The sequence below is a fragment of the Pseudophryne corroboree genome, chromosome 6 (genome assembly GCF_028390025.1).
Source record: "Pseudophryne corroboree isolate aPseCor3 chromosome 6, aPseCor3.hap2, whole genome shotgun sequence".
NCBI lineage: Eukaryota > Metazoa > Chordata > Amphibia > Anura > Myobatrachidae > Pseudophryne > Pseudophryne corroboree.
In genome coordinates this window covers 345,116,149-345,141,084 of record NC_086449.1, presented here as the reverse complement: position 1 = coordinate 345,141,084, position 24,936 = coordinate 345,116,149, and the positions used below count along the sequence as shown (strand labels likewise).

The 24,936-nt window shown below is 45.5% G+C and overlaps 1 protein-coding gene across 4 annotated transcripts in view; it reads right to left on the bottom strand.

Annotated features, from left to right (window-relative positions):
* Positions 1-24,936, bottom strand: part of TLN2 (talin 2) — a 701,648-nt gene that overhangs the window by 60,814 nt on the left and 615,898 nt on the right. For all 4 annotated transcript variants that reach the window (XM_063926512.1, XM_063926511.1, XM_063926513.1 and 1 more), the window contains exons 33-38: positions 18,232-18,321; positions 18,007-18,129; positions 17,111-17,254; positions 15,848-16,009; positions 13,181-13,321; positions 12,216-12,397 (exon numbers count right to left, since the gene is read on the bottom strand). In XM_063926512.1, coding sequence (XP_063782582.1) covers positions 12,216-12,397; positions 13,181-13,321; positions 15,848-16,009; positions 17,111-17,254; positions 18,007-18,129; positions 18,232-18,321 — 842 coding nt within the window. The remainder of the gene's footprint in view (positions 1-12,215; positions 12,398-13,180; positions 13,322-15,847; positions 16,010-17,110; positions 17,255-18,006; positions 18,130-18,231; positions 18,322-24,936) is intronic.

The following is a 24,936-nucleotide window of genomic DNA, read 5'->3' as shown; positions in this document are numbered from 1 at the left end:
GCAGCTACTCATCACATTTATATATCTCAGTATTAGGAATGGGTTCGGGGCGTGGGGCCCACTGGGTTGGTGTGGCTGGGCATCATTATTGTTACACTTACTGTAACACTTTTTAACACTTTAATTGCTGCTTCTCATCTATGTAACACTTTTAGCACTTAATATGATACTTCTTACTAGTGTGATGCCTTGGGGCAGTTGGCTTGTGCTTTCCCTCTGGGCCCCGTGCTCTGGACTTGAACCTTAGTGTTAGGGACCCCACCTAATGAGGTCATATGGCTGTGGTAGGTGTGCCCACATTTTGGCCAAAAATTGTGGCAAAAAATTGCAGAGTTTATTATAATTCTTCTTTTTACCAGTGTTCTTAGTGCATAGAGTGTGCATCTGCAATTTCCCTTTTTTTCGGTGCAGCTACTCATCATGACACCAGGGATAATTGCAGTAACTGCAGTACACAAACTAAAAGCTGCTGAAGACTTGTGATTATAATGGTAAGCTAATCTTTATTCAAATTACAGCTCAACAAATTCATTACAGGAAATAATTACATGAAGAACCCTGTAAACAATTACCACATTCTAAAGCTATATATATATATATATATATATATATATATATATATACACACATACACTGCTCAAAAAAATAAAGGGAACACTAAAATAACACATCCTAGATCTGAATGACTGAAATATTCTTATTAAATACTTTGTTCTTTACATAGTTGAATGTGCTGACAACAAAATCACACAAAAATTATCAATGGAAATCAAATTTATTAACCCATGGAGGTCTGGATTTGGAGTCACCCTCAAAATTAAAGTGGAAAAACACACTACAGGCTGATCCAACTTTGATGTAATGTCCTTAAAACAAGTCAAAATGAGGCTCAGTAGTGTGTGTGGCCTCCACGTGCCTGTATGACCTCCCTACAACCCACAGAAGTGGCTCAGGTAGTGCAGCTCATCCAGGATGGCACATCAATGCGAGCTGTGGCAAGAAGGTTTGCTGTGTCTGTCAGCGTAGTGTCCAGAGCATGGAGGCGCTACCAGGAGACAGGCCAGTACATCTGGAGATGTGGAGGAGGCTGTAGGAGGGCAACAACCCAGCAGCAGGACCGCTACCTCCGCCTTTGTGCAAGGAGGAACAGGAGGAGCACTGCCAGAGCCCTGCAAAATGACCTCCAGCAAGCCACAAATGTGCATGTGTCTACTCAAACGATCAGAAACAGACTCCATGAGGGTGGTATGAGGGCCCGGCGTCCACAGGTGGTGGTTGTGCTTACAGCCCAACACCGTGCAGGACGTTTGGCATTTGTCAGAGAACATCAAGATTGGCAAATTCACCACTGGCGCCCTGTGCTCTTCACGGATGAAAGCAGCTTCTCACTGAGCACATGTGACAGACGTGACAGAGTCTGGAGATGCCAAGGAGAACGTTCTGCTGCCTGCAACATCCTCCAGCATGACCGGTTTGGCAGTGGGTCAGTAATGGTGTGGGGTGGCATTTCTTTGGGGGGCCGCACAGCCCTCCATGTGCTCGCCAGAGGTAGCCTGACTGCCATTAGGTACCGAGATGAGATCCTCAGACCCCTTGTGAGACCATATGCTGGTGCGGTTGGCCCTGGGTTCCTCCTAATGCAAGACAATGCTAGACCTCATGTGGCTGGTGTGTGTCAGCAGTTCCTGCAAGACGAAGGCATTGACGCTATGGACTGGCCCGCCCGTTCCCCAGACTTGAATCCAATTGATCACATCTGGGACATCATGTCTCGCTCCATCCACCAACGCCACGTTGCACTACAGACTGTCCAGGAGTTGGCGGATGCTTTAGTCCAGGTCTGGGAGGAGATCCCTCAGGAGACCATCCGCCACCTCATCAGGAGCATGCCCAGGCGTTGTAGGGAGGTCATACAGGCACGTGGAGGCCACACACACTACTGAGCCTCATTTTGACTTGTTTTAAGGACATTACATCAAAGTTGGATCAGCCTGTAGTGTGTTTTTCCACTTTAATTTTGATGGTGACTCCAAATCCAGACCTCCATGGGTTAATAAATTTGATTTCCATTGATAATTTTTGTGTGATTTTGTCAGCAGCACATTCAACTATGTAAAGAACAAAGTATTTAATAAGAATATTTCAGTCATTCAGATCTAGGATGTGTTATTTTAGTGTTCCCTTTATTTTTTTGAGCAGTGTATATATATATATATATATATATTTTTTTTTTTTTTTTAAATAGGATGTCTAGTTATGTAAAACACATTTTTGCAATATAAAATAGGATGGGCTACGGAGCTATTAATTGTTACATCTAGGTATCAAGCACTTCCTCACATAATTATGGATTTAATGGCGGCCGAACATTTATCAATATCAACAGTGATAAAGATCTCACTGGTCCAAAAACAAGTATGATGCCTGCAAACAATATGTTCAAGGTCAGCTTTAAATCAGGATGGCAGTTACCTACCTGTGGATGTGGCTTTCAGCTGTGTTGTATATCAACTGAAGGTTTTTATTCTTTAGATCAGTGTTTCCTAACTCCAGTTCTCGGGAACCACTAACAGTGCATGTTCTCCTCATTATCACAATTGAATTTTAGAGGATTTTTGGTTACCTACCGCTGAATCCTTTTCTCTGAATCTGGACAATGGGATTGCTGATGGGAACAACGGGACTGGCACAAAACTATAACTTTAAATATAAGCTCCTCCCAGTAACTCCCAGTAGGCCAGTGCAACTAAAAAAAAAAGGGCATGGAAAGGAGAAGCAGTAACCCAGTGAAACCTGTAACAACCACAACCAAACAAAACAAACCGCAGGGAAACAGCGGCAAGACCAAAGAACCTCAAGACTGAGCGTGAGGGAGGGAACACAGTGTCCGAGAAAAAGATTCAACGGTAAGCAAACAAAAATCCTCTTTTCTGCTATATCCAGGATGGGGACACTGGACAATGGGACGTTCACCAGTCGCCTCTAGGGGAGGGAACGCTCAGAGTTCCTGACTGGAGAACAGTATGCCCAAAGTGGGCGCCGATGGACGCAAAATGTGAAAATGATAAAACCGAGTGAATGTGTGGACAGGGGACCAGGTAGCTGACTAGCAGAAATGCTAAGCGGAAGCCCCATGATGCACCGCCCGAGAGGTCGGCACTGCTCTAGTGGAGTTCCCCGACACCCTTTCTGAAACCCTGTGCACAGCTCTAGAAAAGGCCTGAGTGGATCCACTTGTGATGGTCTGCTTAGTAGCCAGTCAACCATGTTTGTGAACATCACAGATACCCAGAAGGGAAACAGGGCGGCGAACAAAGTCCTGTCCAAATATAGCCTCAGAACCCAGACCACTTCCAGCAGAGCTAGATCCTCCCAGTCAGTCTATTAAAAGGAAAAATTCTGGAAAAGCTATATGCTGATTAAAGTGGAAAGCTAGAAAGAAGGAACTGTATGCAGAACCATCCTATAATCATGAAATACCAGAAAATAGGATTTTACTACCTACCGGTATATCCTTTTCTCTTAGTCCGTAGAGGATGCTGGGGATGCTTCAAGAACCATGGGGTATAGACGGGATCCGCAGGAGACATTGGCACTTTAAGACTTTAAAAGGGGTGTGAACTGGCTCCTCCCTCTATGCCCCTCCTCCAGACTCCAGTTATAGGAACTGTGCCCAGGGAGACGGACTTTTCGAGGAAAAGGATTTATTTAATTTTTAAAACTAAGGTGAGATACATACCAGCTCACACCTCAAACACGCCGTATAACATGGCATTCAACAACAACGCATGCAACGGCATGATCAACATCAGCCACAGCCTGACTGAACTTAACTCAACAGGAGTGTAACCATAACCAAACTGCAGATACAGCCCGCTCTGGGACGGGCGCCCAGCATCCTCTACGGACTAAGAGAAAAGGATTTACCGGTAGGTATTAAAATCCTATTTTCTCATACATCCTAGAGGATGCTGGGGATGCTTCAAGAACCATGGGGTTTATACCAAAGCTCTAGAACGGGTGGGAGAGTGCGGATGACTCTGCAGCACCGATTGACCAAACAAGAGGTCCTCCTCAGCCAGGGTATCAAACTTGTAAAACTTCGCAAAGGTGTTTGATCCCGACCAACTAGCAGCTCGGCAAAGCTGTAATGCCGAGACCTCTCGGGCAGCCACCCAGGATGAGCCCACCTTTCTGGTAGAATGGGGTTTTACCGATTTAGGTAACGACAATCCTGCCGTAGAATGAGCCTGCTGAATCGTATTACAGATCCAGCGCGCAATAGTCTGCTTAGAAGCAGGAGCCCCAATCTTGTTGGGAGCCCACAGGACAAACAGAGCCTCTGTTTTCCTAAGCTGCGCCGTCCTGGCGACATAGATCTTCCAAGCTCTGACCACATCGAGAGACTTTGACTCCGCCAAGGTGTCAGTAGCCACTGGCACCACAATTGGCTGGTTTTCATGAACTGATTAAACTACTTTTGGCAGAAATTGCTGACAAGTTCTCAACTCCGCTCTATCAGCATGGAAGATTAAATAGGGGCTTTTGTGAGACAAAGCCGCCAATTCAGATACCCGCCTTGTGGATGCTAAGCCCAACAACATGACTACTTTCCAAGTAAGGAATTTTAACTCAACCTTACGTAAAGGTTCAAACCAATGAGATTGCAGGAACTGCAATACCACATTAAGATCCCACGGTGCCACTGGGGGCACAAATGGAGGTTGGATGTGCAGCACACCTTTCACGAAGGTCAGAACTTCTGGAAGGGAGGCCAATTCTTTTTGAAAGAAAATAGATAAGTCCGAAATTTGTACTTTAATAGAGCCCAACTTCAGGCCCGCATCCACACCTGCTTGCAAAAAATGGAGCAAACGCCCCAGCTGAAATTCTTCCGTAGGTGGTAATGCTTTGCCGTGACTTCCTTTCTAGCCTGAAGCAGAGTGGGAATGACTTCACTGGGAATACCCTTTCTGGCTAGGATCTGGCGTTCAACCGCCATGCCGTCAAACGCAGTCGCGGTAAGACCTGATACACGCACGGACCTTGTTGTAACAGGTCCTCCCGTAGAGGGAGCGGCCAGGGATCTTCTATGAGCATCTCCTGAAGATCTGGATACCAGGCCCTCCTTGGCCAGTCTGGAACAATGAGTATCGCCTGAACCTTTGTTCTTCTTATAATCTTTATCACCTTTGGAATGAGCAGAAGTGGAGGGAACACATAGACCGACGGAAACACCCACGGTGTCACTAGGGCGTCCACTGCTATTGCTTGAGGGTCTCTCGACCTGGAACAATATCTCTGAAGTTTCTTGTTGAGGCGGGACGCCATCATGTCTATTTGAGGAATTCCCCAACGACTTGTCACTTCTGCAAAAACCTCTTGATGAAGACCCCACTCTCCTGGATGGAGATCGTGTCTGCTGAGGAAGTCTGCTTCCCAGTTGTCCATTCCTGGAATGAAGACTGCTGACAGCGCGCTTGCATGTCTTTCCGCCCAGCGAAGAACTTTCGTGGCCTCGGCCATCGCCGCTCTGATCTTTGTTCCGCCCTGGCGGTTTATGTACGCCATGCTGTTCTATTGTTTGACTGAATCAAGACTGGCAGACCGCGAAGAAGATGTTCCGCTTGCAGAATGCCGTTGTAAATGGCCCTTAATTCCAGAATGTTTATGTGTAGACAAGCTTCCTGGCTTGACCATTTTCCCTGAAAGTTTCTCCCTTGTGTGACTGCTCCCCAGCCTCGGAGACTTGCATCTGTGGTCACCAGAATCCAATCCTGAATCCTGAACCTGCGTCCCTCCAGAAGGTGAGAACTGTGCAGCCACCACAGAAGAGATATCCTGGTCCTGGAAGATAGGATTATTTTCCGGTGCATGTCCAGGTGAGACCCGGACCACTTGTCCAACAGGTCCCACTGAAAGACCCTGGCATGGAACCTGCCATACGGAATGGCCTTGTAGGCCGCCACCATCTTCCCCAGCAGCCGAGCGCATTGAAGAACGGACACTTTTGCTGGTTTCAGAATCTGTTTTACCACGTTCTGTATTTCCGGAGCCTTTTCCACTGGAAGAAAAACTCTCTGTAATTCTGTATCCAGAATCATACCCAGGAACGACAGGCGTGTCGTCGGAACAAACTGTGATTTTGGCAAGTTTAGGAGCCAACCATGTTGTTGCAGAATAGTCAGTGAGAGCGCAGCATTCTTCAGCAATTGCTACACGGATCTCGCCTTTATGAGGAGATCGTCCAAGTACGGGATAATTGTGGTTCCCTGCTTGCGCAGGAGAACCATCATTTCCACCATAACCTTGGTGAAACTCCGTGGTGCCGTGGACAGACCAAACGGCAACGTCTGAAATTGGTAATGACAATCCTGAGCCGCAAACCTCAGGTATGCCTGATGTGGAGGATATATGGGAACGTGTAAGTAAGCATCCTTTATGTACACCATAAAATACCCCTCCTCCAGACTGGAGATAACTGAGAGATTCCATTTTGAATTTGAACCTTTTCAGAAAGAAATTTAGGGATTTTAGGTTCAGAATCGGTCTGACTGAGCCATCCGGCTTCGGGACCACGAACAGACTCGAATAAAAACCTTCCCCCGTTGTGACGGGGGTACCGTGACAATGACTTGATTTTGACACAGTTTTAGTATAGCTGCGCATACCACCTCCCTTTCTAGATGAGAAGCTGGCAAGGCCGATTTGAAAAATCGGTAAGGGGGCACGTCCTGAAACTCTAATTTGTACCCTTAGGTTACTATTTCTAATATCCAATGATCTAGGTCCAAGCGCACCCAGACCAGACTGAAAAGTTTGAGACGTGCCCCCACCAGTGCGGACTCCCGCAGAGGAGCCCCAGCGTCATGCGGTGGATTTGGTAGAAGCCGGAGAGGACTTCTGCTCTTGGGAACTTGCCACAGCCTGTGACCTCTTTCCCCGTCCTCTACCTCTCGCAGCAAGGAAGAAGGACCCTCATCCATTTTTGAATTTATTGGGCCGAAAGGACTGCATCTGATAGTGGGGCGTTTACTTTTGTTGTGCAGGAACATAAGGTAAAAATGACGACTTACCCGCGGTAGCCGTAGATACCAGGTCAGTGAGGCAGTCACCAAACAAGACACTACCGTTAAACGGTAGAGACTCCATAGCCTTCTTCGAGTCAGCATCAGCATTCCATTGATGAATCCACAATGCCCTTTTAGCCGAGACAGCCATGGCATTGGCCCTTGATCCCAGAAGGCCAATATCCCTTGCAGCTTCTTTTAAATATGCTGCAGCGTCCCTGATATGACCCAGAGTCAAAAGCACGCTATCCCTGTCTAGGGTATCTACCTCAGATGACAAGTTATCTGGCCATTTTTCAATAGCGCTACTCACCCATGCCGAAGCAATGGCAGGCCTGAGTAGTGAACCTGTAGTGACATAAATGGATTTTAGTGAATTTTCCTGCTTACGATCCGCAGGATCCTTTAAGGCAGCCGTGTCCGGAGACAGAAGCGCCACCTTCTTGGACAGACGCGATAGCGCTTTGTCCACCGAGGGGGTTGACTCCCACTTTTCCCTGTCCCCAGAGGGGAACGGATATGCCACTGGAATTCTTTTGTGAACCTGTACCTTCCTGTCGGGATTTTCCCAAGCCTATTCAAAAAGAGCGTTCAGTTCATGAGAGGGAGGAAACGTTACCTCAGGTTTCTTTCCTTTAAACATACAGACCCTAGTATCAGGAACAGTAGGGTCCTCCGTGATATGTAATACGTCTTATCGCCACAATCATGTACTGAATACTTTTGGCCAGTTTAGGATTTAATCTGGCATCACTATAGTCGACACTGGAATCAGAGTCCGTGTCGGTATCTGTCTCTGCTATCTGGGTAAATGCACGTTTCTGTGACCCCGAAGGGGTCTGAGCTTGTGACAATGCATCTTCCATGGATTAACTCCATGTCTGGTTCTTTATCTTAATCTCTTAGTCAACCAAGCCACATTTGCATTCAAAACACTCAACATATTTACCCACTCAGCAGTCGGCAGTGCCGACACGGTCACTCCCACAGTCTTTTCTTTTCCCCACTCCGGCCTCCTCCTGGGAAGAGCACTCAGCCTCAGACATGTCGACACACACATGTACCGACACCTACAAGCACACTGGGCTATAGGGGACAGACCCACAGCAAAGCCTGTTAGAAAGACACAGAAGGAGTTTGCCAGCTCACAACCCAGCGCCCAACCCGGTACTGAGACTTTACATACAATGCCTCAGACCTGCTAGCGCTTTTATAATAAAGATAATAGCACCAAATCTACTGTGCCCCTCCCCTTTTTGCACCCTGTTACTTGTACAGTAGTGTGGAGGTCAGGGCCAGCGTCTCTGCAGCTTCTGTGAAGAGAAAATGGCGCTGGTTAGAGCTGTGAGGGCTAAGCCACGCCCGTTCACCGGCGCGCTTCAGTCCCGCTCAAATCCATATATTTATACTGGCGGGGGATCTATATTTAGTGCCTAGGCACTTTTACTATATGTATCTGCCAGATTTAAGACTTCAGTATTCATGCTGCCCAGGGCGCCTACGTGTCGCTGTGTGTGTTTGTGGGAGCACTGAAGTCTTCTGCCGTCACTGAAGTCTTCGTTTCCTCTTTTACTCACCCGGCTTCTTTCTTCTGGCTCTGCAAGGGGGGTGACAGCGCGGCTCTGGGAACGAGCAGCTAGGCGGACCAAGTGATCAGACCCTCTGGAGCTAATGGTGTCCAATAGCCTAAGAAGCAGAGCCTTTGAACTCACAGAAGTAGGTCTGCTTCTCTCCTCTCAGTCCCATGATGCAGGGAACCTGTTGCCAGCAGTGCTCCCTGAACATAAAAAAACCTAACATTAAGTCTTTTTCAGAGAAACTCAGTAGAGCTCCCGTGTGTGTGACCAGTCTCTCTGGGCATAGAATCTAACTGAAGTCTGGAGGAGGGGCATAGAGGGAGAAGCCAGTTCACACCCCTTTTAAAGTCTTAAAGTGACAATGTCTCCTGCGGATCCCGTCTATACCCCATGGTTCTTGAAGCATCCCCAGCATCCTCTAGGACGTATGAGAAAAGGTGTTTTGCAAGATGAGGCCCCCAACTCGGAAAGCCGCTGAGCCAATGACCACAAGGAAAACTGATTTCCAATTGACAAACTTCAGGTCAACTGATTCTAAAGGCTTAAAGGCAGCCTTACTGAATAATGAAAGGACCAGATTAAAGTTTCCACAGTGCCACAGGTGGTTGAAACAACAATACAAACTGTAAAAAAGCCCAAACTTCTGGAAGAAGTACCAGACACCACTGAAAATAAATTGACAGACGAAATCTGCACCTTCAAGGAACGAAGCTGTAAACTGGCTTCCAAACCACCCTGAAGGAAAGCTAAGAAACGAGGAAGGCAGAACCATTCTGTATGAAAGTCGTGCCACTCACACCGTAGTATGTAGAACCTCCAGATCCTGTGGCAATTGCAAGACAAAACTGGTTTCCGGGCCTGCAACATAGTATTGGACCACTGATACTATGGCTGTTAAAAGCAAACCAAGGTAGGTCCTTCATGCAGAAAGGGACCCAGCAGCAGCAGATCTAGCGGTAATGGAAGACACCACCTTGGACCTACTGCCAGTTTGAAAACAGCGACATACCAGGACCTGCGCAGCCAGTCTGGAGCCACCAGGCTCACTGGTATTTGTTGCTCCTTGACCACTTGAGTATATGAGGTAACATGGGAATCGTGGGGGAACAGGTATGCCAAACGGAAGCTCCACAGAACTGTCAAGGAATCAACGGTGAACACCAGCAGGTCTCTGGACGTCGCACAAAATCGGGGTCTTTGAATATGTGACAAGATGTCACATGGTTGACCCCAGGACGACCACACCTCCGATCCAACTGTTGGAAGACCTCTGGATGGAGTGACTACTCCCCAGGGAGAACTATGGTTCTGCAGAGGAAGTCTGCCTGTCAATTTTCCACACTCTGTATGAACACCGCCAAGACTGTCTCCGCCCAGGACAAATAAGGGACACTTCTGCCACCACCCCTGCACTTTTGTTGCCACCGCCATGATTCACATACGCCACCGCCGGCCAGGATAGACTGGGCCCTCAACAGAGCCAGATAGATGGTTTAGAGCTCAAGTACACTGATTGGTAGGGGAGATGACCAAACAACCCTGGAGATAAAGGTAAAAGGCCATGACGCCCCACCCGAGGAGTCTCGCATCCGTGGTCACAATGTCCCAAGCTGCAGTGACCAAGGACTGCTCCCGAAACAGATGACTGGAAACCAGGTCACCACTAAAGGGAGTAACAGGTGCTGGCGACAAAACCAGAAGCTGAGATGAGAGGTTCTCCGTGCATCCCGACCAATTCTGGAAAATTTACCACAGAAAATTCCATCTGTGGAACCGGGCATACTGAATTGTTTCAAAGGTGGAGACCATCGTACCCAACAGCCTCATGCAGAGCAACATTGATTGACAAGGCACGGACAGTACCCTCTGGACCAAATCTTAGAGGCTCCGGGATTTGGACTCTGGTAGGAACACCCGCTGCAAAGAGATGTCAAAGACCACCCCAGGAACAGCAAGCACTGATAAGGCACTAGGTAAGATTTTTAGAAATTCGGGATCCAGCTGTGATCCTGAAGAACCTGCACTGTGCGGACTAGGTGCACCTGCAACTGGGATGCCAACTCGGCCTACACAAGGAGAATTTCTAAATTGGCAATGACCGCAAAACCTTTATTGTGCAGCAAACTCACCATGAGCTTTGTGAAAACATGCAGGGCTGTGGACAAACCGACTGGAAGGGCCTGGAACTGAAAGTGAGCCGGGCTGAACGTGAACTTGAGCAGAGGGTGATGACCTACCCAAATAGGAAAGTAAAGGTACACATCCCTGGCGTCGAGTGAGACCAGAATTTCACTGGCCTCCATGCCATGGATCACTGATCAGAGGTTCCATTCAAAAGTAATCCACCCAATGACTGGTGTTCATGGCCTGAAAATTTAAAATCAGGCGAAAGGAGCTGTTCAGCTTCCAAACATGGAATAGGTTGGATTAGAATCCCAGGGTCTGGTCCAACTCTGGATATAGAACAATAACCCTTTCTGAAAGCAGAGAATATACTGTATAGCCTGGTCTAAGGCCACCCTCTTCTCTATATCCTGGGGAAGATCTGTTGCAAAAAAAAGCTGTGGCGAGGAACACTTGAGGTCGATCACGTAACCCCGGGAAAAGATGTGCCAGACCCACGCGTCGGAAGACAACCCACCGATCTTGAACAGGGGTTACCTACCCTCGACTGGAGTGAGTGGGGAAAGATGTAGTCAGGCCTTAGGTTTCTCAGGAGCTTTGGCACTTGAGCATCTACTGGCCTTGGATAAACAGCTCCAGGGTGCTGTACCCCTAATGGGGAAAAACCTGCCTCTGGTGGAATGCCCTCCAGAGGGTGCCCCTCGAAAGGAAGCACGAAATGTCTAAAACTGCGGACCCCACTGCTTTGGAGCAACCACAGGAAGAAAAGTATTCATCCCACTGGTGGCCTGGGCAATCATGGTATCCAACACTGGCCCACAAAAGAGCAGCCCCACTAAAATGAAGTACCTCAGAGAACCGCTTAGACTCAGAATCTGCTTCCCAAGTGCTGAGCCGAAGGGCCTGCCGATCGATGCCACCTGATCCTCATCCTGCCCTGCCCAGAGGTGCTCCAAGACAAGCAATGAATCCTTGTCTCCAAGGCCCGAGCTACCTACGCCGAGGCGAATAAAGGGTGGATAAACGCCCCAGATCCAATAAAGAGACTTGAGACAACCTTCCGTCTTGTTCAGCGTATCCAAAAAGGAGAAAGAGCCCTGAATATGAAGAGCAGTGTGCTTCGCAAAATTTGAAGAAGTAATAGCATTACGTGGTTGCAGCGGGGGAGGAGCTTCCTTTTAAAGTTACAGTTTAGTTTAAGTGTCATCTCCAACCTGCAATCCCATGGTCCAGTGTCTCACCAGCCTTGCTAAAAGAGAAAATTAGCTCTACCTGTGGAGGTCTTTAAAATGTGTCAGCTGGTAATGAATACACCTATGCAACAACTAGGAAATCTGCTACACATGCACTCTCAGGGGTCCTTGAAGGGAAAAACTGTTTTTGTAAGTTGTAAGGGATAAAACACACTTGACAAGCAGTTCCAAAAGTTTAGTACACTCCATACCTGATGGATGTAATCAGACTCTTAATAGAGTCAGAGACTATTCGGGAATGACCAGCCAGGCTAGACCACGTTGGTGGATCTTTAGGATTTATTGCGAGAGATCGGGCAGTCTTAATAAGCGATGATGAGCTCTCTAGCATGGTGACAGCAGAGACTAATATAGGCTCTTGAGCACGAGACCCCTGTAAGTGAGAGAGTAATATTTAAAGAAATATCAGTGTTTATCCTCGGTTCTGAAACAATAAATGTGAAAACAAAGTCAGCATGTAAACTTAGAGGTGTAAGGCAACATTCTCTGTAATCAAAATACTATTCAAGCACTAAAATGAAGATAGATATTGTGTAAAGGAAAATTAGGTTATTAAAGCCTCACATAAAAATACATTTTGTCTAATGAAAATCATTATGATATATACTAAAACACACTGGATTAAACCCCGATTATTAAAATAGGACTTCTGCCAGAAATAAATCTACTCAAACATGATTGCTGCAATTTGACAGGTTCAGCATAACTTAACTTCTGTAACCATGAAAATAATCAGTGGGGTCCACAGTTTTCATGACTACAGATGTAGCTAAGGAATGCCAGCAATTAAAATATAAATCAAAATTGCTGCCAGAGTGTGTTTTTGAGATTTACAAAGGCAATTTCTGAAGTAAGTCATATTTCAAGTATCAGGAGTTATGTCAATAAATTAATGAATATTAGGTATAATGATATTAATTATGCAAAGATTCAGCTGGAATGGCATTTCTTTTTAAGGGGGACGACTAATAAGATCTAAAGGCATCAGTCACAGGTATGAGAACTAAAAAGGGAATAAGCTGTAAGAGTATTTTAAATGAATTCAAAAAGCGACAAATTTAAAAAATGCTCAGGCACCAAGCTGTATAAAAATTTATATAGGTAAAGGAAAATGTGGTTGTACAGAATTAATTTGTAATAGACTGCGATGCATCACCTCTGTACTTATCTTGGCTGGAATACTGGCAAATTCAGGATTTGAGGCAAATGCTGTCAAGTTCTCTACAGCGGATATAAGTGGCGCGGTAGCTGCGCTGCACTTCTCACGATTGTCATCTGAAAAGTCTCCATCTAGAGTCTGAGAGATTATGGACAAGATAAATTTGTCACCTGAACTCTCGAAATTTGCTTAAAATTTACTGTACGTGGTGAACTAATATTTTCTTTTATTTTTTTTACAAAACATACTAATCAAATAAATGTGATGTAAGTAAGGTTACAAGATGTTCAGTAAACCTGGCATTTAATTCCTGTTCATTAAATAAGACTAATGCAGCCAAGTGCAGAAATCAAAAACAATCAAAAGTTGCTTCCAAGGAATCTCTTTAGTAAACAGGGATTTGTACAAAAATGCTTTTTTTTATTTTTTATTTAACCACTTAAATGATTTGGTGGATTTCACCCTTTCATGGCCAAAACAATTTCCTGTTCTTTAGAAGAATATTTAACGTTGTTCAGAAATCTCTCACCACACATTATTTATTTTCTCTAAATAGGTTAAATAAAAGTGGGAAAAAGTAACTAAAAAAAACAAAACAAAACAAAAACCCATCATACTTCCAGGCAACCAATTATGTTTAGCATTTTACTGCCTCATAGCACTGAGGTTGTGGGTTCGACTCCAACCACGACCCTACCTGTGTGGCGTACTGTATGTATATTCTACCTGTGCTTGTTTAGATTTCCTCACGGTACTCCAGTTTCCTCCCACAACCCAAAAATATACAGATTGGTTAATTGGCTCCAGACAAAAAAATTATGAGCCCTAATGCAGTGGTTCCCAAATTCGGTCATTAAGGCCCACTATAAGTCCAGGTTCTAAGGATATCCACGTCTCAGCACAGATGATTGAATTAAATTGATTGAGGTACTAGTTAAGTCATCTGTGGGCAAGCATGGATATAATTAAAACCTGGACTGCTAGGGTGCCTTGAGGACAGAGTTTGAGAACCTCTGTCAGTGTGTGTGTGTGTGTGTGTGTGTGTGTGTGTGTGTGTGTGTGTGTGTGTGTGTGTGTGTGTGTGTGTGTGTGAGACGTGGTAGGGAATATAGGCTGTAAGCTTCACTGTGGCGGGGACTGGAGTGAATTACTAAATAGGCTCTAAAAAGCACAGCAGAATATTTGTGCGCTATATAAATAAATGGTATCATACATATATACATATATTTTACACACACACTAGTATTTAAAGCTAGCATTGTATGCACGCCCTTCCCCTTCTCTCTGTCTATCACCCCTCCCCCCGTTGTTCTGCTTGCTTTCACCTCCCAATTTTTGCATTTACTTCCTTACCACACCCAGTTCTCCCCTCCATTCCCATTATCTCTTGTCAACCCCATTTTCTTGCTCTTCCCATCCCTCCTCCTTTCTCCCCCGCTGTCATCCAACTTTACAGTATATATGAGGATACACCCACAAACAAGTGCACATAATTTTCTCTATCGCACCTTTCTGTGTCTGTCCCCTTTGTCACCCATCTCTCTGTGGGCCAGATGTAATAAACCTTGGAGAGTGATAAAGTGAAAAGTGAAAAACTACCAACCACCAGCTCCTAACTTGTCATTTTTCAAACACAGACTGAAACATGGTAGTTAGAAGCCAATTGGCTGGAACTTTATTACTTTCAAGGCTTAGTACATCTCTCCAATATCTCTCTCTTCTTGTCCTCTCTCTTATCTGGCTCTCCTTATTTCCAACCAACCTCTCCTACCTCCCTCTCTCTACCTGTCCCCCTATCTATCTCTCCTCACTTGCCCCATCTCTCTCTCTCCAACCACCATGTCCCTCTCACTTTTTCTCTTTCCTGCCATCTCTTTTCCAAAATAACCTGAGGAGATCTGTCTGGAGTCACTGTTGGATAGTCTGGGGTGCAGGCGACTGCCGGTTAGCTGAGGGAGAGGTGAAGCTGTGGGTTCCAGTCAGCTGTCAGTGAGAGCTGCTATGAGAGGGATGGGGCCTCTGCTATGAGAGGGATGGGGCCTGCATTATATAATAGGTAATATATACAGTATATACACATGCAACCTACAGTATTGACATTATTTATTGTATATACAAAACAGTGCTCAAAAGGAAGAATACAAGATGCTACAGGACATTTATAGATGGTAATAGAAAATACACTGTGTCTTTACTTTACATGATGAAACTATAGGAAAGCCTTCTCAAAATTGTAATTGATCGTATAAGATGCAAGCATAAAAAAGCTAAAAGACAACGTTATCAAAACAATATTTAAAATAAAACATATTTCAATTTAAATAACGAAAAACAGTTTGAGAGAGAAAACAGCATGGGGGCACACTAAAACATGTAACACAGCAAGGACAGAAATACACAACAGATCAGCTTAAATGTGATGAGCGACAAATAATACAGGACAGAACCATTTCCATGAATAATAGATGCCTTATCTTTACATATAGTAGTTCTGTATTAATATGCATAAGGGTTCGACATTAACGGTGTTAGATAGATTAGTAAAAAAAAGCAGCAATTAATAAAATAAAAATACTCCACCAAATGAATATGAGGAGTTTGTTTACAAGTCCTAATAAAGTGCACTGGTGTATAAGGGCTGTGTAACATACATATTGGAATTACCTTGATTGTTTTCACTAAGTTGGCAGTACTGTTCGCCACCTCTTTGGCCGATTGGACAAAGTGCCTTTTAGCCACGGGATTGGCAGTTTTGGAAGACGCAATGCGGCAGGCATTGCACAGTGCTGAGGTGTGTTTGGCAACTATGGTGGCAGCTGACAGAACCTATAGAACAAGCAAACGAGTGGAGACAGAGCCAACAACAAATGGTAGAACAGACTGCAACTAACTGTAGCACTCACAGAGATACCCACAAAACTATGCTCTGTATTCAATTTGCTAAATAATGTCCCAATCCTACAGTGAAAAACAAACACTGAACAAAAAGAGCGCGTGTTTTCGCTGATATGTTTAGACCATAGATAGATATTAAACAAGGTAAAATAAAAACCTACAAGTCATGCATACCTAAAACAAATTATTTTATTGTACTGGTCAATGTATGTAAATGAACCTGTAAACAAAAATGTTCTATTTGTACTGTAGGAGCAGTTAGCAGACATGTCCATCAAGTAAAGCTGGTGATCCTGTTACTCTGACCACAGTGGCTCAGAGCAACAGGATCCCCATGTGCACAGTCAAAGTGGACTAGTCCTGGCCCTACAACACTGGAAGAGGACTGCAGACATTGGTCACATTGTATTCTGCTTCAAACCTCATACAGATGTGTCCACATATTAATTACACAGGTTCTGTGGCTGATTAAAACCAGATGAAATGAAGTCTTGAAGTCAGCCAGCCACAGAACTTGTGTAATGAATGTGTGTCCAGAATAAAAGGGATGAGGTGGCAACCCTAGTCCTCATACATCTAGCCTCAATATGCCATGTAGAGTGAGATCCCGTGCAACTAACTTACGTCAGGAGTCTTTTTGCAGAAAATGCATCTTAGTCACAATGCAATGAGACTAGGACGCATAAGGAGACAGTGCTGAGTAATGTGATATGTAACCCATGCATATCTATGTGTGACCGAGTCTCTGAATTTGTACACAAAGTTCTAGAATGTAAGCAGCTGCAGTTTTTTTCCTATACAAGTTTTGTTCTTTGTGACTGCAGCAAAGATGTATTAGGACATATCTGTATATCAATACACCTAATAATCCTTTTAATTTGGATCACTCACATTAATATTACGCATTGTACTCATTCACAAGCCCCACACACAGCAATTTCGGACAATTTGCTGATACCATCTTGTGTGTGCACAGTGCGACAAAGCAAGAAACTTTAAAACTGCAGTCACGGTGACCCAGCTGACTCTTACCTGAGACGGGCTGCTGGCTGGATCTACTAAGTTCTGGCAAGCCATCTGGATGGCTTGATTAGCTCTGGCAAACTGAATTGGATCAACAAGCCCTTGCTGGCCAGCCTGGCTATTGGGATCAGAAATACCCACCAGGTACGATGCCTGAAGGAAGAGACTTGATTAAGTGTTTACGATTTGCCTTTTTGATACTTTTTTTTTTAATGATTTAATTTCTTTGCTAACCAAATACAGTGAGTGGTATACAGTATGTAACATAAAGCAGACATTTCAGGCAATATGTTCTGAGCAGAAGCACAATGTGCGAACGGATTACTAAGGGGTCTATTCAATTCGTGCCGGTTTTTCAGACATTTGGAAAAACCGGCACTTTTCGACAGAAATAGGTCAAATTTGCATTCAACCTATTTAATGAGTGTGTAATTTTTCCGACTGTCGGAAAAAAATGACACTGTCGAAAAGTACATGTATCGGTGAACTCACCGCCAATACACGTACTTTGTCGAAAATGCGGGCGTTTTCGACAGGTTTTTGGCCCGTTTTCGACAATGCCATTTCGACTTTAAAATAAGTCAGATTGGCATGTTAAAAAACGGGACCAAAGCCGACGGAAACAACAGCAAACTGAATACTGAACTGTCGGATCCCCTCCGTCGGAGAGGGTCTGACAGGTATTGAATAGACCCCTACAAAGAAAAGTTACACTTAATGCCACAAAATCTGTATTTGTATATTCTACCGTCACAGGAAGCAGCAAAACAATTTTTAAATTTTAACAACTGATAAAGAGTGTCATGATCTGAGAGCCAACCAAACTAAAGCTAATTTATAAATCAGGAGACCTATTAACGACCACTACAAAAACGTAACATTAAATTTGTTTACAGAGGTCTTACCTGTGCAGCAGCTTCTGTCAGCCCACAAAGAGCTTTGGAAGCTACACCGACACACTCCCCAAACACTGGTAAGTCTCCAGTTTTGGCATTCTGAGAAATCCCTGCCATGGATTCTCCAAGGATCTGAAAGAGTCCAGTAAAGGATGCTTAACCATAACTGTGGATCACTCAGCTACTATTTAAAAGTAAATAAATGCATACAAAATGACATGAACTGCATGTTACCTTAGAATTCTCCATCACACTCTCAATGCAGTCAAAGTAGGACAGGTCACTGACTGGTTCATTAGGGTTTTCAAGCATCCCTTTCACAGTCTAAAACAAAGAATGTACAGTTAGAATATACCCACTGGTACTTGAGAACCTCAATCAAATCGTAGTAATACATATCTCTCTTACATCCTAGAGGATACTGGGGTCCATTTAGTACCATATGGTATAGACGGGTCCACTAGGAGCCACGGGCGCTATAAGAATTTGATAGTGTGGGCTGGCTCCTCCCTCTATGCCCCTCCTACCAGACTCCGTTTAGAAAATGTGCCTGGAGGAGCCGGTCACGCTGAAGGAAGCTCCTGAAGAGTTTTCTGCATTTATTTTCTATGTTTGTTATTTTCAGGCAGGGCTGGTTGGCACCAGCCTGCCTGCTTCGTGGGACTTAGGGGGAAAATGGCCCAACCTCTTGAAGGGTTAATGGTCCTGTTCCCCGCTGACAGGACGCTGAGCTCCTGAGGGAACTATTCGCAAGCCCCACCACGGCGATCGTACATTCCCGCAGCACGCCGCCACCCCTAACAGAGCCAGAAGAATGAAGAGCGATGAGTACTGAGCCGGCGTCCCGGCTAGCAGGGCACCGGCCATTTTGGAGGCATGAGGGTATGGAGACACACAGCTTCTACACAGAGCGGAATGTGTCCCCGGACACAGTACACAACTGCATCTCAGTACACTGTACACAGTACCCATACTGGCACAACAGTCTTAAAAAAGTTCTATCCATTTTAAGAACCAGATTCCTCAGCCAGTATAAAAAAAGCGAAAAGAACGCGCGCCACTGAAGGGGCAGGGCTTCACTATGAGAGGATCCAGCAGCTCACCAGCGCCATTTTCCCTCTGCAGTGGACACAGACGCTGACAGGACAGGGACGCGCAGCTCCTCCAGTGTGACTCCAGATTACCTTAGCGGTACCAGGGGGTCACAGCAGGGGCGGAGCGATTATTAGTGTACTAAATCCCCTAACAGGGTACTTAATTCAACAATTTTTATTAGATTTTTTATAGAAATACAAGAACAGGGAAGACCTTCATGATACAGACATACCAAAAACCGGAGAGAAACCGGTATAGTTACAATAATCCATCGTAAAGTGCTTTTTAAGCCACATCAGTGAGACCACAGATACATGGTCGGTAATTGTAGTGTTGAGTAAGAGGTAAAGGATAAACAATCTTAACCTACATGAGGTCTAGGAAATGATGAAGACATTACCGACGTGCGTCTCAGCATAAGAAATCACCATATACCTAAGGCTAAGCATACAATTCTACCTGAGGATTCACAGGACATCAGTATACCCGAGAGGTCAGTAAAGAAGACAGACAGGAGGGGGGGGGGGGAACAAATGGGGAAAACAATACAAGTATAATCATATCATGAATGAGTAGCGGCCAGAGAAGTCCTAAGTAAAAATATTAAAGAAGTAATTCAGGCATGGTTAGCCATTCTAACCAAAGAGAGGATTGAGTACCCAAATGGCATCAGACTAAACATACAGCATGGGGTATTAAAATTAATATAATTGCATTTCCTAAGAAAACAGCAGGAGGTCCCAAAGGAACAGTACATGGGCCTAGGTTGTCAAGAGGCCCTATCGATTTGTCTATATAGATACCACGGTGTGGTCTCAAAAAGTTTATAGATGAACAACTGTAACTCCGGGTCTAGAGTATCAATATACTTCTCCCACTTCTTGGCAAACCGCCTGACCCCCAATTCAATATCAGGAAGAGTAGCACGCCTCTCAAAATAAATAATCCGGAGGGGCATGTGTTTCGCAGCCATCAAAGAAGGGGTAGACGGTTTGATCCAATTATTAAGAATTTGTTTCTTGGCAATTGTCAGGATAACAGAGAGTACCGGAACAATATCTCTATCTTCAGGCCCAAGAGACCACTCCGTAAAATCAAGTAGCAAACAAGCCTTCGGGCGTTTTATTAACCGTAAGTTAAATACTGTGTTGAGATAAGCGACCACCTTGTACCAAAACTTAGATATTTTCCGGCAAGACCACATATTGTGGTACAAGGTGGCACTCTGCGCAGTACATTTGATGCAACAGCCAGTGTCGTCTGGGACCATGTGTGCCCTCTGATTAGGGGCTATATATGCCCTTTGGAGCGTCTTCAAGTAAACCTCTTGCAAAGAGGCAGAGTATAAGAACCTAAAAGTGGGTAAAATGTTATCTAACAATTCAGCGCACGATCCCATATTGGGGATATCTCTGGACCATGAAGACAACGCGGAATCCCAGAGCCGGTCTCTATATGAGACCCTAAAGGTGTTTCTGAAGTAACTAAGATGGTAAGGACAATCTTTAGTAAGCACCATTAAGGTGCGCAGCGGGTTTGTGGTACCCTCAGAAATCATTGGGTGAGACTGGGATTGAGCAAAGTGTCTAGCCTGCAAGTACATAAAAAATTCCCTGTGGGAAATACCAAATTTTATCTGGATATCAGAGAAAGAAAGCACTGCGTTGCCTCCTGGGTCGTATATGTCTCTAATAGCTGCGATCCACTTTTCTCTCCAATTCAAAAAATGTGCGTTATCAAGGCCAGGAAGGAAACATGGGTTACCCCAAAACGTAGTGTGAAGAGAGGTGTCAGGTTTTCTCTGGGCTTTAGTCAGTGGCGTAACTACTGCCCCCGCAGCCCTCACGGTGGCTTGGGGGCGAGGGGCTGCGGGGGCGCCACTGACTTAGAACAGATTGACATGCGGACGAGCGTCCGCATGTCAATCTGCAGGTCTCCTTCACTCCGCCGCTGTAAGGAGGGACACGGAGCGCACAGCGCGCGCCCCCCTGTGTCCCTCCCTGGCTCTCCGGCTGTCTAATACAGGAAGTGCCGTTCGTGAGCTCTGATTGGCTCACGAACCGGCACTTCCTTTATTAGACAGCCGGAAAGCCAGGAGGGACACAGGGGGGCGCACGCTGTGCGCTCCGTGTCCCTCCAACACAAAGGAGGGGAGGGGGAGGGGAGCAGGCACTGTGGGGGACTATCTGGCACTGGGGGCATATACCTGGCACTGTGGGGGACTATCTGGCACTGGGGGCATATACCTGGCACTGTGGGGGACTATCTGGCACTGGGGGCATATTCCTGGCACTGTGGGGGACTATCTGGCACTGGGGGGCATATACCTGGCACTGTGGGGGAATATCTGGCACTGGGGGCATATATCTGGCACTGTGGGGGACTATCTGGCACTGGAGGCATATACCTGGCACTGTGGGGGAATATCTGGCACTGGGGGCATATACCTGGCACTGGAGGCATATACCTGGCACTGTGGGGGAATATCTGGCACTGGGGTCATATACCTGGCACTCTGGGGGAATATCTGGCACTGGGGGGAGCAGGCACTGAGGGGGCATATGTGGCACTGTGGGGGAATATCTGGCACTGGGGGCATATACCTGGCACTGTGGGGGAATATCTGGCACTGGGGGCATATGTGGCACTGGGAGCACAGCCCTAGCAACAAGCACTACCCCCTAGCAACGAGCATGACACCCAGTGCATGAAACCCCTGGCAACGAGCATGACACCCAGTGCATGAAACCCCTGGCAACGAGCATGACACCCTGAGCATGAAAACCCCTGGCACCGTGCATGGAACAAAGAGCATGAAACCCCTGGCAACGAGCAGGTAATTTAAAAGTAATTAGAAGCCTTACTGTAGAACTAAATGTGTAATGGGCATTACGGTGTGTGGCATAATGTATCACGGACATTTCGGTGTGTGTCATAATGTGTCAGGCATTACGGTGTGTTGTATACTATATCACGGGCATTGTGGTATGTGGTATAATGTCTCGGGGTCATTGCGGTGTGGCATAATGTATAACGGGCATTGCGGTATGTGTCATACTGTGTCACAGATACGGTGTGTAGCATAATGTATAACGGGCATTGCGATTCCTGTCATAATGTGTCGGGGGCATTACGGTGTGTGACAATGTGTCGGGGGCATTACAGTGTGTGCATATTGTGTCATGTGCATTGTTGTGTGTGGCATAATGGCTAAGGCCATTGCAGTATGTGGAATAATGTATACTGGGCATTACTATAAGGAGGAAAAATGACAAATAATGTAAGGGGCATGAATCAGGATTATTTTTCTTTCCTGTGGTGGCTAACGTCTGGGCATGCAGGTTGCAAAACTGGGGTATAAGGTAGTCTTTTCCTGCAATGCCACGCCCCTTTACGCGAAGCCACGCCCATTCCAACTAAGCCACACCCCTTTTTGGCGGCGCACGCAGATTTCTCCCTTTACTGGTGCCAATTGTGGGGGGTATGGGGGGGGGGGGCGCCGAATAATTTTTTGGCTTGGGGGAGGAAAATTTCTAGTTACGCCACTGGCTTTAGTGTGAGTGGCCTGCCATGCTCGATATGTATGCCAAAATAAAATATTATGTTTTATCTCAGATGGGAGACGGAGTTTGGGGTGTGTAAGAGTGCAGCAGGGGAGAAAGGATGGAATACGGCCAGTTCAAGTGGCAAGTTCGTAAATACTGATCTGCCCCAAAGCCAGTCTGTGATATACCGGTACATCGCTGCTCTACTAAATAGGACAGGATCCGGGATTCCCATACCTCCCTCTTCACGTAATAGCTGCAACCTAGCGTAGGGGACTCTTGGTCGTTTACCTGCCCATAGAAATCTAGTGAAACACTGTTTAAGAAAAAGGACATCTTCTTCAACAAGGGCAATAGGGAGCATAAGAAGAAAATAAGCAATCTTGGGAAAAACAACAGATTTAATAACTTCTGCGCGACCCATAAGAGACAAGGGCAGAGACGCCCAGTCTGTGAGGATTTTAGACACCTTGGACAAAATAGGACCAAAATTAACCGCATATAGATCCGGAAGGGAAGTAGGGATCTGAACCTCTAAATATCTAAGACTATCTCGAGCCACTGGAAATCGGGACAGGACCGGGTGTAATGGAAAGAGGGAAGAGTCTCCTGAAAGGAGGAGAAGCTCGGATTTAGATATATTAATTTTGTATCCCGCAAAGGAACCAAATTGTTCAATCAGGGAGACAATCGCAGGGATGGACGTATCAAGATGAGAAATAAATAGAAGCATGTCGTCAGCATACAGTGATAATTTTACTGTGGTGTCCATTATTTTTATGCCTGTAAATCTGGGAGAATTTCTCAGGGAAACAGCTAGGGGTTCTAAAGCTAAGGCAAATAATAAAGGTGACAAGGGGCAGCCCTGACGTGTGCCACTCTGGATAAGAAAAGGGGATGAGAGGATACCATTCCCCAAAACTTGAGTGGAGGGAGATTCATATAATCGGGAAATAAGAGAGACAAAGTCCTCAGGTGCACCAAAGCGGTGGAGCGTTTCATACAGATGGTCCCAGGTGACCAGGTCGAACGCCTTTTCGGCATCAAGTGACAATAATACATTAGTGTCAGTGGGTTTGGAAAGCTGAAAGGCCTGCATAACAGTCAAGACCTTTCGGATATTGCTCACTGATTGCCGACCCCAGACAAATCCAGTCTGGTCTGTATGAACTATATCAGGGACTATGAATTTGAGTCTATTAGAGAGGATTTTAGTGAACAATTTATAATCCGTGTTTAGAAGGGAGATCGGACGATAAGAACTGGGAGACTCAGGATCCCGGCCAGGCTTCGGGATAACCTTTATGACTTTGGAATTAAAATATTGGGGCAAGGAAGCACCCTGCATAAAAGAATTAAATAAGACAGAAAGAGGTTCGCACAGTCTAGTAGATAGAATTTTATAGTAGTCATTGGCGAAACAGTCAGGGCCCGGAGTCTTCCCAGTCTTCAGTCCAGCTATTGCTAAGGAAACTTCCTCAGTGGTGATAGGTGCAAGAAGAGAGGTACAGTGCAACTCTGACATTTGAGGCAGATCAGTAGAAGACCAAAAGCTAGACTTGTGGGTCTGGTTAATAACAGGACGTGCATAAAGAGTGGTATAAAAAGACTGTAGCACCTCAGCAATCTCGGCCGAGGTCCGTACTCTATCCCCACCTTGGGTGAGCAGAGAGTGAATGACCACTTTAGTGTGTCTGCCTTTTAACAAACGGGATAACAGTTTGCCAGACTTGTTGCCATATCTGTAAATGCCACAGTCTCTTGAAAATGAATATTTAGCTTCCATTTGAGAAAGGAGGGTATCAAACAGTGTTTTTTTGTGTAAGGTACCGTTCCCTAGTAGAAGGGGAGGATTTAAATTCCTGAAAAGAGTGAGTAAGAGCCGCCAGGGATTCCAAATATTGTGAGTTTAAATCTAAATCCCTTTTTTAACTATAGGACATAATGTGCCCCAGAATAACTGATTTTGACGCCTGCCAGAAAAGAGCAGGATCATCGCTCAGAGTTTCTCCATTGTGCGTATGATAATCCAGCCACGCTGCATCTACTGAGGAGCGGAATTTCAGAGAGCCACTTAAATGAGAGGGGAAGTGCTAGGAGCGAAAAGGGGATTTTTCTGAGAGGAGCATCAATTTCATCCAGCATAAAGCATGGTCCGAAATACAGATATCCTCAATTTTAGAGTCAGCCACTTTTGAGAAAAAGGAGTCAGATTACAGCAGATAATCAATCCTCGAGAACGTGTGGTGCGCAGCTGAGAGGCATGTAAATTCCCTTTCTAATGGGTAGCATGCGCGCC